At 36.7% G+C, this 11,991-nt stretch overlaps 1 protein-coding gene across 1 annotated transcript; it reads left to right on the forward strand.

Annotated features, from left to right (window-relative positions):
- The first annotated feature begins 247 nt into the window (after nt 1-247).
- Nucleotides 248-11,620, forward strand: LOC117373206 (tensin-4-like). Its single transcript, XM_033969131.2, has 13 exons — nt 248-350; nt 2,624-2,899; nt 5,367-5,694; nt 6,106-6,386; nt 6,475-6,564; nt 6,964-7,095; nt 8,131-8,223; nt 8,815-8,889; nt 8,962-9,012; nt 10,330-10,501; nt 10,594-10,662; nt 11,094-11,123; nt 11,321-11,620. The coding sequence occupies exons 2-13, from the start codon at nt 2,653-2,655 to the stop codon at nt 11,451-11,453; spliced, it is 1,701 nt and encodes a 566-aa protein (XP_033825022.1). The 5' UTR covers nt 248-350; nt 2,624-2,652; the 3' UTR covers nt 11,454-11,620.
- The last annotated feature ends 371 nt before the right edge of the window (nt 11,621-11,991 follow it).

Genomic DNA, 11,991 nt, shown 5'->3' on the forward strand with positions numbered 1-11,991 from the left:
TATTCAGTTTTCAGTTTTAACACAACTATTGCTAATTTCACTTTAAATTGCATCTAGTTCATTGAGTGTGATCTTGGTTAATGCTTTAACTCGTGGGCTGATATATGGCTTTTCCACATAAGTATGAGATGAGGCAAGAGCCTGGAGACACAAACTTCACTCTCCTGCGATGATGACATCACTACACACAGTCATTGGGTTACATTGCATTAGCGTCTTCCGGCTCTGCTCATAGGCTCAAAGGGAAAGGGGCAGGGAGCGACTAATAAAAGCACATGCCACATCAAATCAGGAAAGCAAGTCTGTTAAGAGTAAAGAACTATCTTCAGTCCGGACCATAAGAAAACAAGGTAAGAGATTTGTGTAACTTTACAACTTAACAATGTGGGACTTACTATAACTACTGACATTCAGATGCCTATCAAAAGCTTTGAGTACTTTTTAGTGATATAATTGGACTTATATTTCATTCATTATTGTGGGGCATCCTTGGTAAATTACAATTTTCAGCAAACTGTATTTTAACAATTAAAATGTATTTGTTTTTATATTATAAGTGATCAGTAGAGGTCAATAGCGTAATTAAACTTTATAATTAAATTATCCTATTGTCATTTATTATTACATAGTATGTGTCTTACATCCTCAGTACAGTTACAAGGTACAAGCATGTGCCAATTTAGAATTAAAAACTGGATGTGAAGTCATAAACTTATGACTGCGATGCAAAAGTTTGTAGCCACTTTGCTTTCAATGTAAATTACCGTATACTAAATAAAGAAATAATATTGCAGAGATGTTGTATAATTTGGTCTAAACTTTTCAGAGTAAACTATTTGCCTCATAGAGTGCAGTGTTTTGTTTACCTGGGATCTAGAGTACACACTTCTCCAATGCTTTACAAACAGAGACTGGACTGATTTGTAGGTATAGGGCATAGACAGTAATAAATAACTTCATTTCTATTCCAATTCACATATTTCAATTATCTGAATTTTGTACCTGCTTATAAAGTGCACAAGTTATATACTTCTGGTGTCTAAATACCTTAAAAAGTGATGTTTTCTTCCATTTGGTCCCTCATAAAAAACAAATGGGAAAAATCACATTCTTATTGCAACCTTACTGTGCAACTCTTCAGAAAATGTAGCTTTTGGAGAGGCCAAATAAAAGTATGAACTAAATCTACAAAGTTACTCCCAAATGTTTATAGTGTTTTCTGAAATGAGCTGTAGCCATGGTAACCGCAGTGCCAGGTGACTCAAGTCCAAGACCACACCTTAGTTTAAAAGTCAGTATGAGACACACTCTACACACCCAAACTCACACTGATAGGCATGGGCATGACTATTTAACAATTATTCATTTAAAGATTGTTCCAGCATTGAGAAATTTAATCCTCAAGGAGAATGCCCTTAGGTGACATATTCATCTGATACTTTTACTAGTCGTGTAAAGCCTTTAAATGGATGTTATGACAACAGTAAGTGTAATAATCAAGACAGCATGAATAAAGCTGTTCAACTTCAACTAACCTGTTCAACTTCAACTAAAGACCATGTTTGCACTATGTAACTTTTGTGGTGGATTGTGTACTGCTTGTCTCCATGGAGAGACAAGCAGGAAAGTTTTACTCATCAATGGAGATAAGTAAGTGACAGCATCAGGTCAAATTACAGGTTAGATCCATGGACAGAGGCAACCCCACTCACTATAAGAATCCATGTTTTTTAAGGTTTTTGGCCAATACCTTTAACTAAATACATGCAAGATAGATATGTTTAATGCCGCTTTGTGACTGGTCAAACATTGTCCAGCTCTATCCCACTCCCCACTTAAGACCCACAGTTAAGGTTGAAGTTTCCAAATTGAAATTCATCTGTACCTCAACTTCAACGCAATTCAGTCAACCGATGTATGTATGTAACAGCCACGAAGGACTTGGGGACCCCCTCTCCAGATCTGTTCACGGACAAGAGTATTTAACTGCAGGATTAGCCTATTGTGCATGCTTTAAGTTAATGGGGAACATCGGAGCACGAACACCCACCCAGACACAGGGAGAATAAGCAAACTTCATAAAAGGCTTCACGCAGTCTAGGAATTGAACTCAAGGCTCTCCAGGATTGCTTCAAGGATATACTAACTGCTTTGCCCTGGTCTGAGTTATAGGCTACAGCACCCACACCCCCTAAAAGTAAGATTTTTTAAAATTTATTTAGTTATACTTTCTTCATTGCATTGAATCCCTCTGTCCCTAAACATATTTCAATTATTGGTATTTACTGTACACCAAGCCATCAAACTATATCTGCCTTTATCAAGTGTTGGGTGTTCTTGCCAACAAAAATCTGCCAAAGTAAAACAAAAAAGTTTCTAAATGTCAAAAAGTGATTTCTGTTGTTAAAAGCTGCCATTTATGTTATGTAAGTGCTCCCATAATGCGGTTTGTTCTTGTGATTGTTTGTCAAATATCAATATTAAAAATAACACAAAACTGAGAGTACTATTGTTATTACTGATAATATCTTTACTATCTGGGAGGTTATGACTGCACAAAAGCAGCCCTACATTTCCTTTATAGACAGTGTAAGTGATCTACTATTTCTCCTTTGTGTTTCAGAGTCTCCAGGGCGGTATAGCTCTCTTAACATGATGCCTACAGCTGAAGGCATGTCACATATGATACCTGCACATGTTCTGAGGGTGGGGCAGACCATTCAAGTGGATTCTGCAGCTCCAGAGGCCAAGACCAGTCACCACCTCTCCAACGCTGCAGCTCTGAGTGTCAATCAACTCGACAATGAACTTGACATTTCTCTGGAGAATCTCAACCAGCTAATCCTTGAACTCGATCCAACTTTTGAACCGGTTCAGATCCAGAAAAGTCCAACCTCAGGTACAGTGGAGTGTTTCTTACAAAAGTCACATTCTTACAGTATATGCAACAAGAAATATTTTTCTGAAATTATTAAATCTCTCCAAAATAAAACCCATGGGTAAACTGGAAATTACTAGGGACTCACAAATAATGTAACTAAATATATGTCACTTTTTCAATTGATTTAGTTTAAAGATGCAACAATACTCAATCATTCAACAAGACCCTCTCAGTACAATACAAATGTGTGACTGACTTCAGCACGGCATATTGTCACAGATACAGGATGAAAACAGCTTCATAAAGTACTAACTATGATATATTTGAATAGAGATGGTGCAACTGAATAAATGTTATATTTAAAACATTTGCATTTGTTCTTCTGAGGCTCATATCAAAATTGTATCAATATTGTGACCCTTGTGACCAAATACAATGTAAGAAAACTGTGCTGTTGCATCTCTAATTTACTTTAGTTTGCAAATCTGAGTCAAATCCAGGGTGAAAAACAGCCATTCAGGTCTCGAATCATCAGTCTTAGTCCATTTTATCAAGTCTCAAGTCTTCAAAATAGTAACTCAAGCTTGACTTAGGCCCAGGACATCACTCTGCTGTAAGATACTTCAACTTCAAATGTTAAAACAGTAGATATATTATACTCCAACTTATTTCAGTATGAAGTTAAACATAAGTTAAATTACAATAAGACATCAGCTTCTCAAGTGAACTTTGGTGAACTTTCAACTATGACTCATAACAGAGTGTATTGATTGCATCCATTAGTGTGTTGCTTGGTTTACAATTCTAAAACAAAACAAACATTTCTGACATAACACATTTTTCCACCTCTTGGCTCAGCTTCATATTTTCCAGACTTATTTTCTTTTTCGTATCCATGCTACTTCTATTGTCCATGTTGCTGCAGATCTGTACCACACCCTGCACAGCTCTCACACAAATATGAAACTATACCTGAACAGGCTCTGACTTCCGGCTCCTTTGATTAGGGGCTGGAGGTCAAATGTATGAATAGATTTCCTGTTGCTCATTGTTAACTTGAAATTAATATGTATTTCAAACTGAGTCTAACAGAGTCTAAGCCTGCAAACTGTTTCACAAAGCAAGACTATTGTTAGACAACGCAGTGAAAAGCAGAAGCTAAGTACTTATTATAAAGTTAAAGAACAGAAATATTAAAGGTGCAATATGTAACTTTTCTGCCACCTCTTTCAATGGAGATGTTATTTTTTCTTATTAAATTTATCTAGTGACACCACCATCCCAGATTACAGATCCAATATGAGAGGAGACCTTGCTTACAGTTAAGAATGGGTGTTTTTAAAGTACTTTTGAGGAAAATACAAGTAATTGAATAAATGCAAGATAGATGTTTAATGCCATACTGTGGAGCAAAACAAGCTCCATGGAGACAACCAGAAAACATACAAAGCAGACCTTTAAGTCTTAAAGTACAGACTATACCACCCTATGAACAGTGGAAGTGCATATCTTTGGCTGAAGGCAGTGCTTTCCAATGGTAAAATCCACTTATGAGGACAAGTTGAGGCATCTGTTGGTGTTTCAGTAAAAGTACAAAAGATCGTGAATCCAAATCAATGTTTGGAGGGAAGTGCGTATGCTACAAGCAGCTACCTGCAGCAGAAATGTGTTGCATTTGAGCTTTGAGTCTATTTACTTACTGTCCCGAGCACACGCCCATTCTGCAGGAGAAAAACGTCACTGTCAGATTTTCCTTTATGCTGATCTGAGGGTTTGCGGCTGTAAAACTATTGCACATTAAAGGGCTGAGAATTGCTTGTTATTTTTTTGCATTTTGCTATTGAGATAAGATTAGCAATAGTTGTTTTACATAAGCATTGAATTCACAGTGCAGTATTTAAATAGCTCTATAAGTTTTATTAACAACTGAAAAAAGATTGAAATGTTAACTAAACTCCGACAAAAATGAGTAAACTAGAGGGTTGGCAGTTTTAAATCCGCTGGCCCTGTATTTTCAAGGCCAGTGGAGAAGGGTTATTATGCCAACTCTATGCCAAGTTTGTATTTTGCTAATTGTGTCCATTGAAATTGCAATCTCATTATCACTTTCTATGAAGCCCAAGTACACATACTTATTTTGGTGCAGTGATGTTTTCTAGTTTTACTTTGGAGTCTTAAGAAGTCAACAAATGTTAGTCATGGTGAAATGATGAGCATTTAAGCATAGTTTAGTTTTTGCTAAACTTCGTTTAGTGTCTGATTTAGTCATTTTTACCTTGAGTTACCATTCGTGTAAACTCACGTTAGTAATAATATGGCCTTATTTTAGTGTCATCATACATAAATAAGAAAAAATTGACTACTCATAGTAAGAAAGTGCTCAGGTTCAATCCAGTTCAGACACAGCTGTTGTACAGTCTTAGTGTTTAGTCTTAAAACCATATGAGGATCATAATCAAAGCTACTTTATACTTGTTGTTTCCAGATGAAGATGTATCCAGTCCTGTACTGATCCCAAGAGGCTGCTCAGCCAACAGCTCACCTCGTTCAGTCATCGCAGTCTCTCCCAGTATCACCATCCCATCTCCAAGTGGTCTGAGCTGCAGTCCCCAGGGGACGGTGGTGTTCTCGGGCTCACCCTCCTCCTCCCTCCCTCCACTCCCCTGTGGTAGCGTTGTCCGCAGAAGCCCCATCCCGAGACAGGATGGAGGGGTGACTCAAAACTCCTGGAGCCTCTCGCAGCCGAACCGTATCAGTGCACTGTCTCTCCTCTCCACGTCCTCATGCTCCGATACCAGCTACATCCTGGGCAGGTAAACAGTCAAATGGATTGGGTGCTTTTTGATGGGGAGTTTCTCATTAAAAATATCTATCTTACATCCATTCACATTAGATTCATTTTTACAATAATTGTTCTACTAATAAAGTTTAAAAATTTCAGAATATATCCCATGCAACGAAGGACCAGCTAGTAAAAGCACCCCTGTGAAATAAATACATAAATGAAATGTAAATAATATTTAAAAATGGCATTTCCACATTTATGATTAAAGCAAGAACTGATTAATTGATATGAGTTTTATAGTACAAGTTTAAAAAAAAAAAAAAATGATGTACATGTTTTGAGGAGAAAGACTGTTTTGCTTTTTGTGACTATTGTGTTTGCAAAACGTATTCAATGTATTAAAATTGTCCTATGTATTTTCTTTTCCTTCTGTCTATAGCACCTTGTCTCTGACCAGTGAAGATGCTGATTCTTCAGAGTTCAATATCACTCCAACTGGGTCTTACATTGGCCACTCTTCAGAAATGCTCCTATCTCCAAAAAACAAACATTTAACAGGACTCCACTACAAACAAGTCCACAGCAGCCCTGCGTCCCTCTCTGGCTCCTTCACTGACATCCCTGTCCTTTTGATCAATGGAGCACCCCAACCCGAAATACAGTCATGCCCCCCATCTCCAGCACCGCAAATGTCTTCTTCAAAACCCCCTTCCCCTCACAGTAAGTTAAAGTGAAGTGAAAACAGTCAAAATCATTTTTAAACACTGATTCATTTTGAACAAATGCTTAATATTACTGTACGTTCTAGGTCCTCTTTTCTTTGGAAGCCAACCAACAATGAAGTTTGTAATGGACACATCAAAGTTATGGTTTCGTCCACATATCAGCAGGGCAGAAGGTACTTTGACAAAAAGGTGCACAATGTCATTTTTTTGATTGGAGGAATACTACCTGCTTCTGTCCATGGAGAAGTTACTGTTTTTCCTGGAATTTTCCACAGTAGGGCATTAGACTAGCCTATCTCAGGTGCAGGTGATGCGCCAGGCCAAGTTACATGTCAGATCTGTGGGTGAAAAATATATAAAACCATCTGTAAATGAATAAATGCAAGATAGATAGATTGGTAGATAGATAGTTTAGTGCCGCATTGTGAACATTCTAGGCAGTGCTCTAAATCGCCAAGCAGGTGGCTCTCTACCAGAAAAGTGACACCTAATGCATTTTTAACTAAATAGATGACTCCAATTTGCTTATTAATGGATTGTCTTGTCCCCATTGACCCTCTACTACCTTTTAGCTGAAGCCATGGTCAAAGACAAGGAGCCAGGAACATTTGTGATCCGAGACAGCACGTCCTACAAAGGAAGTTTTGGACTCGCCATGAAGGTGGATCAATCTCCTACGACGTTTGCTGCATCTGCCTACCCAGGTAATTCTTGTCAGACCATCCTTATATTCAACCATTCACTCACAACCTGGAATATTATGAGTTAATAGACAATGTACATTGCAAAACATTTGACCCACCTTCGTTTGTTACAAGCATCTATATATAAATGTGACTGTGTGTTGAGCGGAAAGGCTGAACTCACTCAGAATAGCACATCTCAGTTTGCCTCTGATCTGTTAAGGCTACGGGTTACAACAGGTTACTACTGTGAAGGAGTGAACAAATAATAATTTGTGTAGTTTCAAAAGTGGGTATTAATCAGGTGTTACTCATTTCCAATAAACATATGTAACTATAGTGGCCACCCAGTAGTCTAATATATAGTAAAAGCAGGAAGGTAGATAAAAAACAGAAAAGAAACTATGCTAATAATAAAAAGAACCATTTTCAAGACTAATTACATTTCTACAGTAAATATTTTACATAAAAATGCAATGAAATTATCCAAATAAGGATAACATTTTTCAAATAAGGCTCGTCTATGCCATCACAGATTCAGCAGAAATCTGTGGGAAACATTAAAACACAGCGAATGCAAAATTTTTAACTCAAACACTTCCATGTACAAGAAGTGAAAGCAAAAAATATATAAAACATTTTAGTCTATATAGCACATAAAATAGAACAGAATATGAGCAAATGCCTTACTTGACCGTTTTGATGTTTCTTTGGACTTGTGTGGGTCCATGTCATTTTTTCCAACCGCTAGAACCACCACTGTGTACAAGAGGAAACCATCTGTTTATAGCACTGTGAGCAATGATAGAGACAGCATCTTATGGACAACTTGTTTTGCACTATATTTCTAGGCAAACGGTTAAAGGTGTGCTATGTAGCTTTTCTGGTGGGGGTTCCAACACTTTCAAGCAAAGCAATACATTTTCTGACAAGCTGGTGGCCTACTCCAGAAAAGTTACATAGTACACCTTTAAATTACAAAGAGCCACTATACATTTCTAGGTTTTTTATTTGTATAAATCCTTCTAAACAACATTTTCATTTATATTTTCTCAGGAGATAATATTTCAGATTTGGTTAGACACTTCCTCATTGAATCATCAGCCAAAGGTGTTCGAATCAAAGGTGCTTCCCAGGAACCATACTTTGGTGAGTGCTCTTAAACAGTTATTATGAATGAGTTTCCTACACTCAGGATTTGTGGATTTTTCTAGTGCCTAATCTCCAGCCACACCACAAATGACTAAACCATGTCTAGTCTTCAGGGATGTGGGTGGGCAACTGAAGGCGGGTTTTCAGTGAAATGACATCATAAGGAGTGGTCTTCGACATAAAAGATCACAATCTACATCCATCCAACATTGCAAAATAAACTGATACAATGAGTAATCATAAGCTACTGTAAAGACAATGTAACATTTGTGTTAGAAATTCTTAATATTAAACTGACCATGGTTTGATTTCAAATCTACCGTATTTTCAGTCAAGTAGTTCAGTGTTAAACACCATCCATTCTTTGTGCAGTGTGTTGTATGCAGGCCTACTGCATAGTAAGAAAAATAAAGAAGTTAGTAAATAGTTAGAAGTTTGCCCAAAGAGATTGTTATAAATTGTAATTTATAAATACAACCAAACTGGATCTGTTTCATAGAGACATTTGTAGAAATTGAGATAAGTTTGGCGAACATACCTACTATAAAAAATAATGTGCCGTAAACATTTTTATTGTTTATTCTACAGGAAGTCTACCAGCCTTGGTTTACCAGCACACAATTTCAGCCTATGCCCTCCCATGCAGACTACTGCTCTCTCAAGGTAAACTCCAACATATTAAGTGGACTCATGATTAATAAATAAATACTGACAAAATACATTTCATTAATTTAGAGCTGGGTGCAACAGAGAACAAGGCAACAGCAGAGGACAAGAAGAAAACAGGTAAACTTACTTTGTGCCATGTTTGTTTGAGTGAGTTAGCTACTGAGATAGCCTGAAAAGAGAAAAAATACTGCTAATTAAAGTAGTTAAATTTATTCACAAATACTTACAATTTCCTTACACATTTGCTTGTTCTTGTGTCTTAAAATAAAATGTAATGCTGCATGAAGTTATAGGTTTAGGATGTAATTTATGCTACTGCTAACTGGAGGCTGCATTGCTTATCTACTGGAGTTAGCCACTACAATGCTAGCACAACATACTTTCAAAATAAAAGCTTTGTATGTCTGAATTAAGTATATTATAATGTTGTTTCCTCATCAAAAACATACCTGAAGTTGTGTTTTATTTCACTCACACATGTTTAGCACATACAGACTTTAGGCTGAGTTCTTCACTCAAACAGAAAACACTCCGCTCTACATTGTGATGTCATGTGGTAATACAGGAAGTGCTCCACTGTGTTTTTAAACTCCACACCTTCACTAGAAGCATTTAGGTGATTTCAGCCCGGAATCAACTGTTAACTTGAAAACTACCACTTCATGATATCATAAGGTGGAACAGAGCATTTTGAGCTTTGGAGATGTAAAGAGACTAACAGTAAAGGGTTACTCAAACATGTGTGAATGAAACAAAACATACATTATTGATGAGGTAACAACTTTCTAACATGGCTAAAAGCTCACAAGAATCTAGATTGTGTAATGGCCTTAGGACTTCGTTGTGATTAGCTAATGTCTGACTTATGCCTGACTTGCGGGCTGTCCCTGTGACTCAGTAATGAAATCCCTTGTAGTCACTGTGAACAACGGTGTGGTGGAGACATGAAAAAAAGTGATTACAGGCCCACCAAACATCATGCCAATCAGCTATGTAATTTTCTGTATAGAGACACAGAGGAAATAGGCACCTCAAAGGCTGCAACTGTATTAAAGTGAATGTTTGGAGAAGAAAAAAATAACAAATCAAGTAACTCACCTGATCTGGCTCTCTTGTGTAGTCTGCTTGGCAATTGTTTTTTATGAGTTACTGACACCTAGTTAGCTAGTGCAGCCTCTGCAGCTCAGTGAGTGAATTGTGGAAGTTCTGAGCTTTCACTTTAGCATGGCATGGTCATATGCTTGGAATGTGAAAAAGTTGTATGTGTTCTCTATATGCAGAATAAAGCACTGGCACTGGAACCCACAATGCTACCAATCTCAAAACCACAAAACTATCCCTAACCTATTTTACTCACTGTTTGATTTAGCTAATTTATTTCTATACAAATTTGTTTCATACGCAGATATTTACAAGACCATTTTATTTCAACAGCCTCCAACTTTGTCTATCTGAACGCTGTGCCCACTGAGACGCTGACTGGCCCATGTGCGGTCCAAAAGGCAGTGACAGTGACTTTTGAGAAGGCCTCTGGCTCCTTCACCCCAGCCATAGTGAATTTAAAGGTCTCTCCAAAGGGTGTAACACTCACAGACATCAACAGGAAGTAAGACAATAAGTCACTTGCACTGCATTGACTGTCATGTGGTCTGTTACTGTAAATGTTTGACAAACAATGTTTTTTTTTTTTCTTGTCAGGCTTTTCTTCAGGCGCCATTATCCTATTCACCTCCTCAGCTACAGCGGAGAAGATCCTGACAATAGACGGTCAGTTTAGTAGTGCCCAATAGTTACATAATCTTTCATCCATCTTGGAGTTTTGCCTCACCTATATATGTGTTAGGATTGGAGGGGTGGTTTGTTATTAAATCAAAAAAGTAAATTATTATATGTCATATTGTCAAAGTGAGAGCCCTTTGAGAGTGCAGCCCTTTATGCACAAAGCATAAAGGGCTACAACAAGGAACTACAAAGGTCATGCAATCAAAACCTCTTTATTGAATCAAAGAAAATAGGCCTACTTAATCAGTTAGTTCTTTTTTATTTTAAATGTATGTATGTTCATCTTTATACCACTTGCTAAATATATATAAACAACAATTTATTTATAAAGTCTAATTTATAAATATGCCCAAATAACCACTATCATTTTATTCTGTAACTGTTAACCATCTAAACTGTTTTTCTTAATCCAACAGGTGGATGAGAGGCTCAAATTTCGGTGCAAAGTAAGTGCTTGTGAACAGTGGTGGAAGAAGTATTCAGTTTTGTTACTTAAGTACAGATACCTAAAATTGTTACTTAAAGCACATTACTTTACTGCTTGTGCTTTGTTACATTCCATCGCTGCTTATAAATTGTATAACATTTCCTCACAAAAGGACCCTCCCTCAGATGTAAATGTTTTTTACTTTCTTACCTACAGGATGTTTGGTTTTGTGGCCAAAGGTGTTGAAGCTGGTATGGAAAATATGTGTCACGTTTTTGCAGAATATGACCCTCTGCAGCCCTGCGACAAGATTGTTCAACATATTCAAACTACAATAACTAAAACATAAAAATACTGTACAATTTTTTTCTGTTTATGTTTTGACTGATTTTGCTGTTACACCAGAACCTTGTTTCAGAACAAGATCTAATTGAGCAATTGCTTGTTTACAATAGCACTAATAGGCTTAGGGAAATGCACATTTTTATGATTGTAAATTATGGTACCATAGAAAGGTAAGATATGCAATGTATTTTCTGTCTAAATAGATCACTTTTTATGAATGCTTGACATCGTATCATTTCAAAATAATGAGTGTAGATACTTCAGATTTGGCTTATATTGTATATTTATTATTTGTCACTGTGTGCAATTAATTTGTTTGTATAGTAACTAATTTTGTAATAGAAAAAATAAACAGATGAAACCCATACCAATTAATTAAAGCTTTTCTTTGTGATAGTTTAAGTTGAATTTATACCTAAAACCATGTAATGCTACTTCAAAATATCATTTATGAGTTAAATTATGAATCATAAGTAAAAGGGACACAATCAGAACCTCCTGAATGTAAAATGCAGTATTTTCTTCTTTAAAATAGCATCGGT

This window comes from Periophthalmus magnuspinnatus, chromosome 1, assembly GCF_009829125.3.
Source record: "Periophthalmus magnuspinnatus isolate fPerMag1 chromosome 1, fPerMag1.2.pri, whole genome shotgun sequence".
Taxonomy (NCBI): Eukaryota; Metazoa; Chordata; class Actinopteri; order Gobiiformes; family Gobiidae; genus Periophthalmus; species Periophthalmus magnuspinnatus.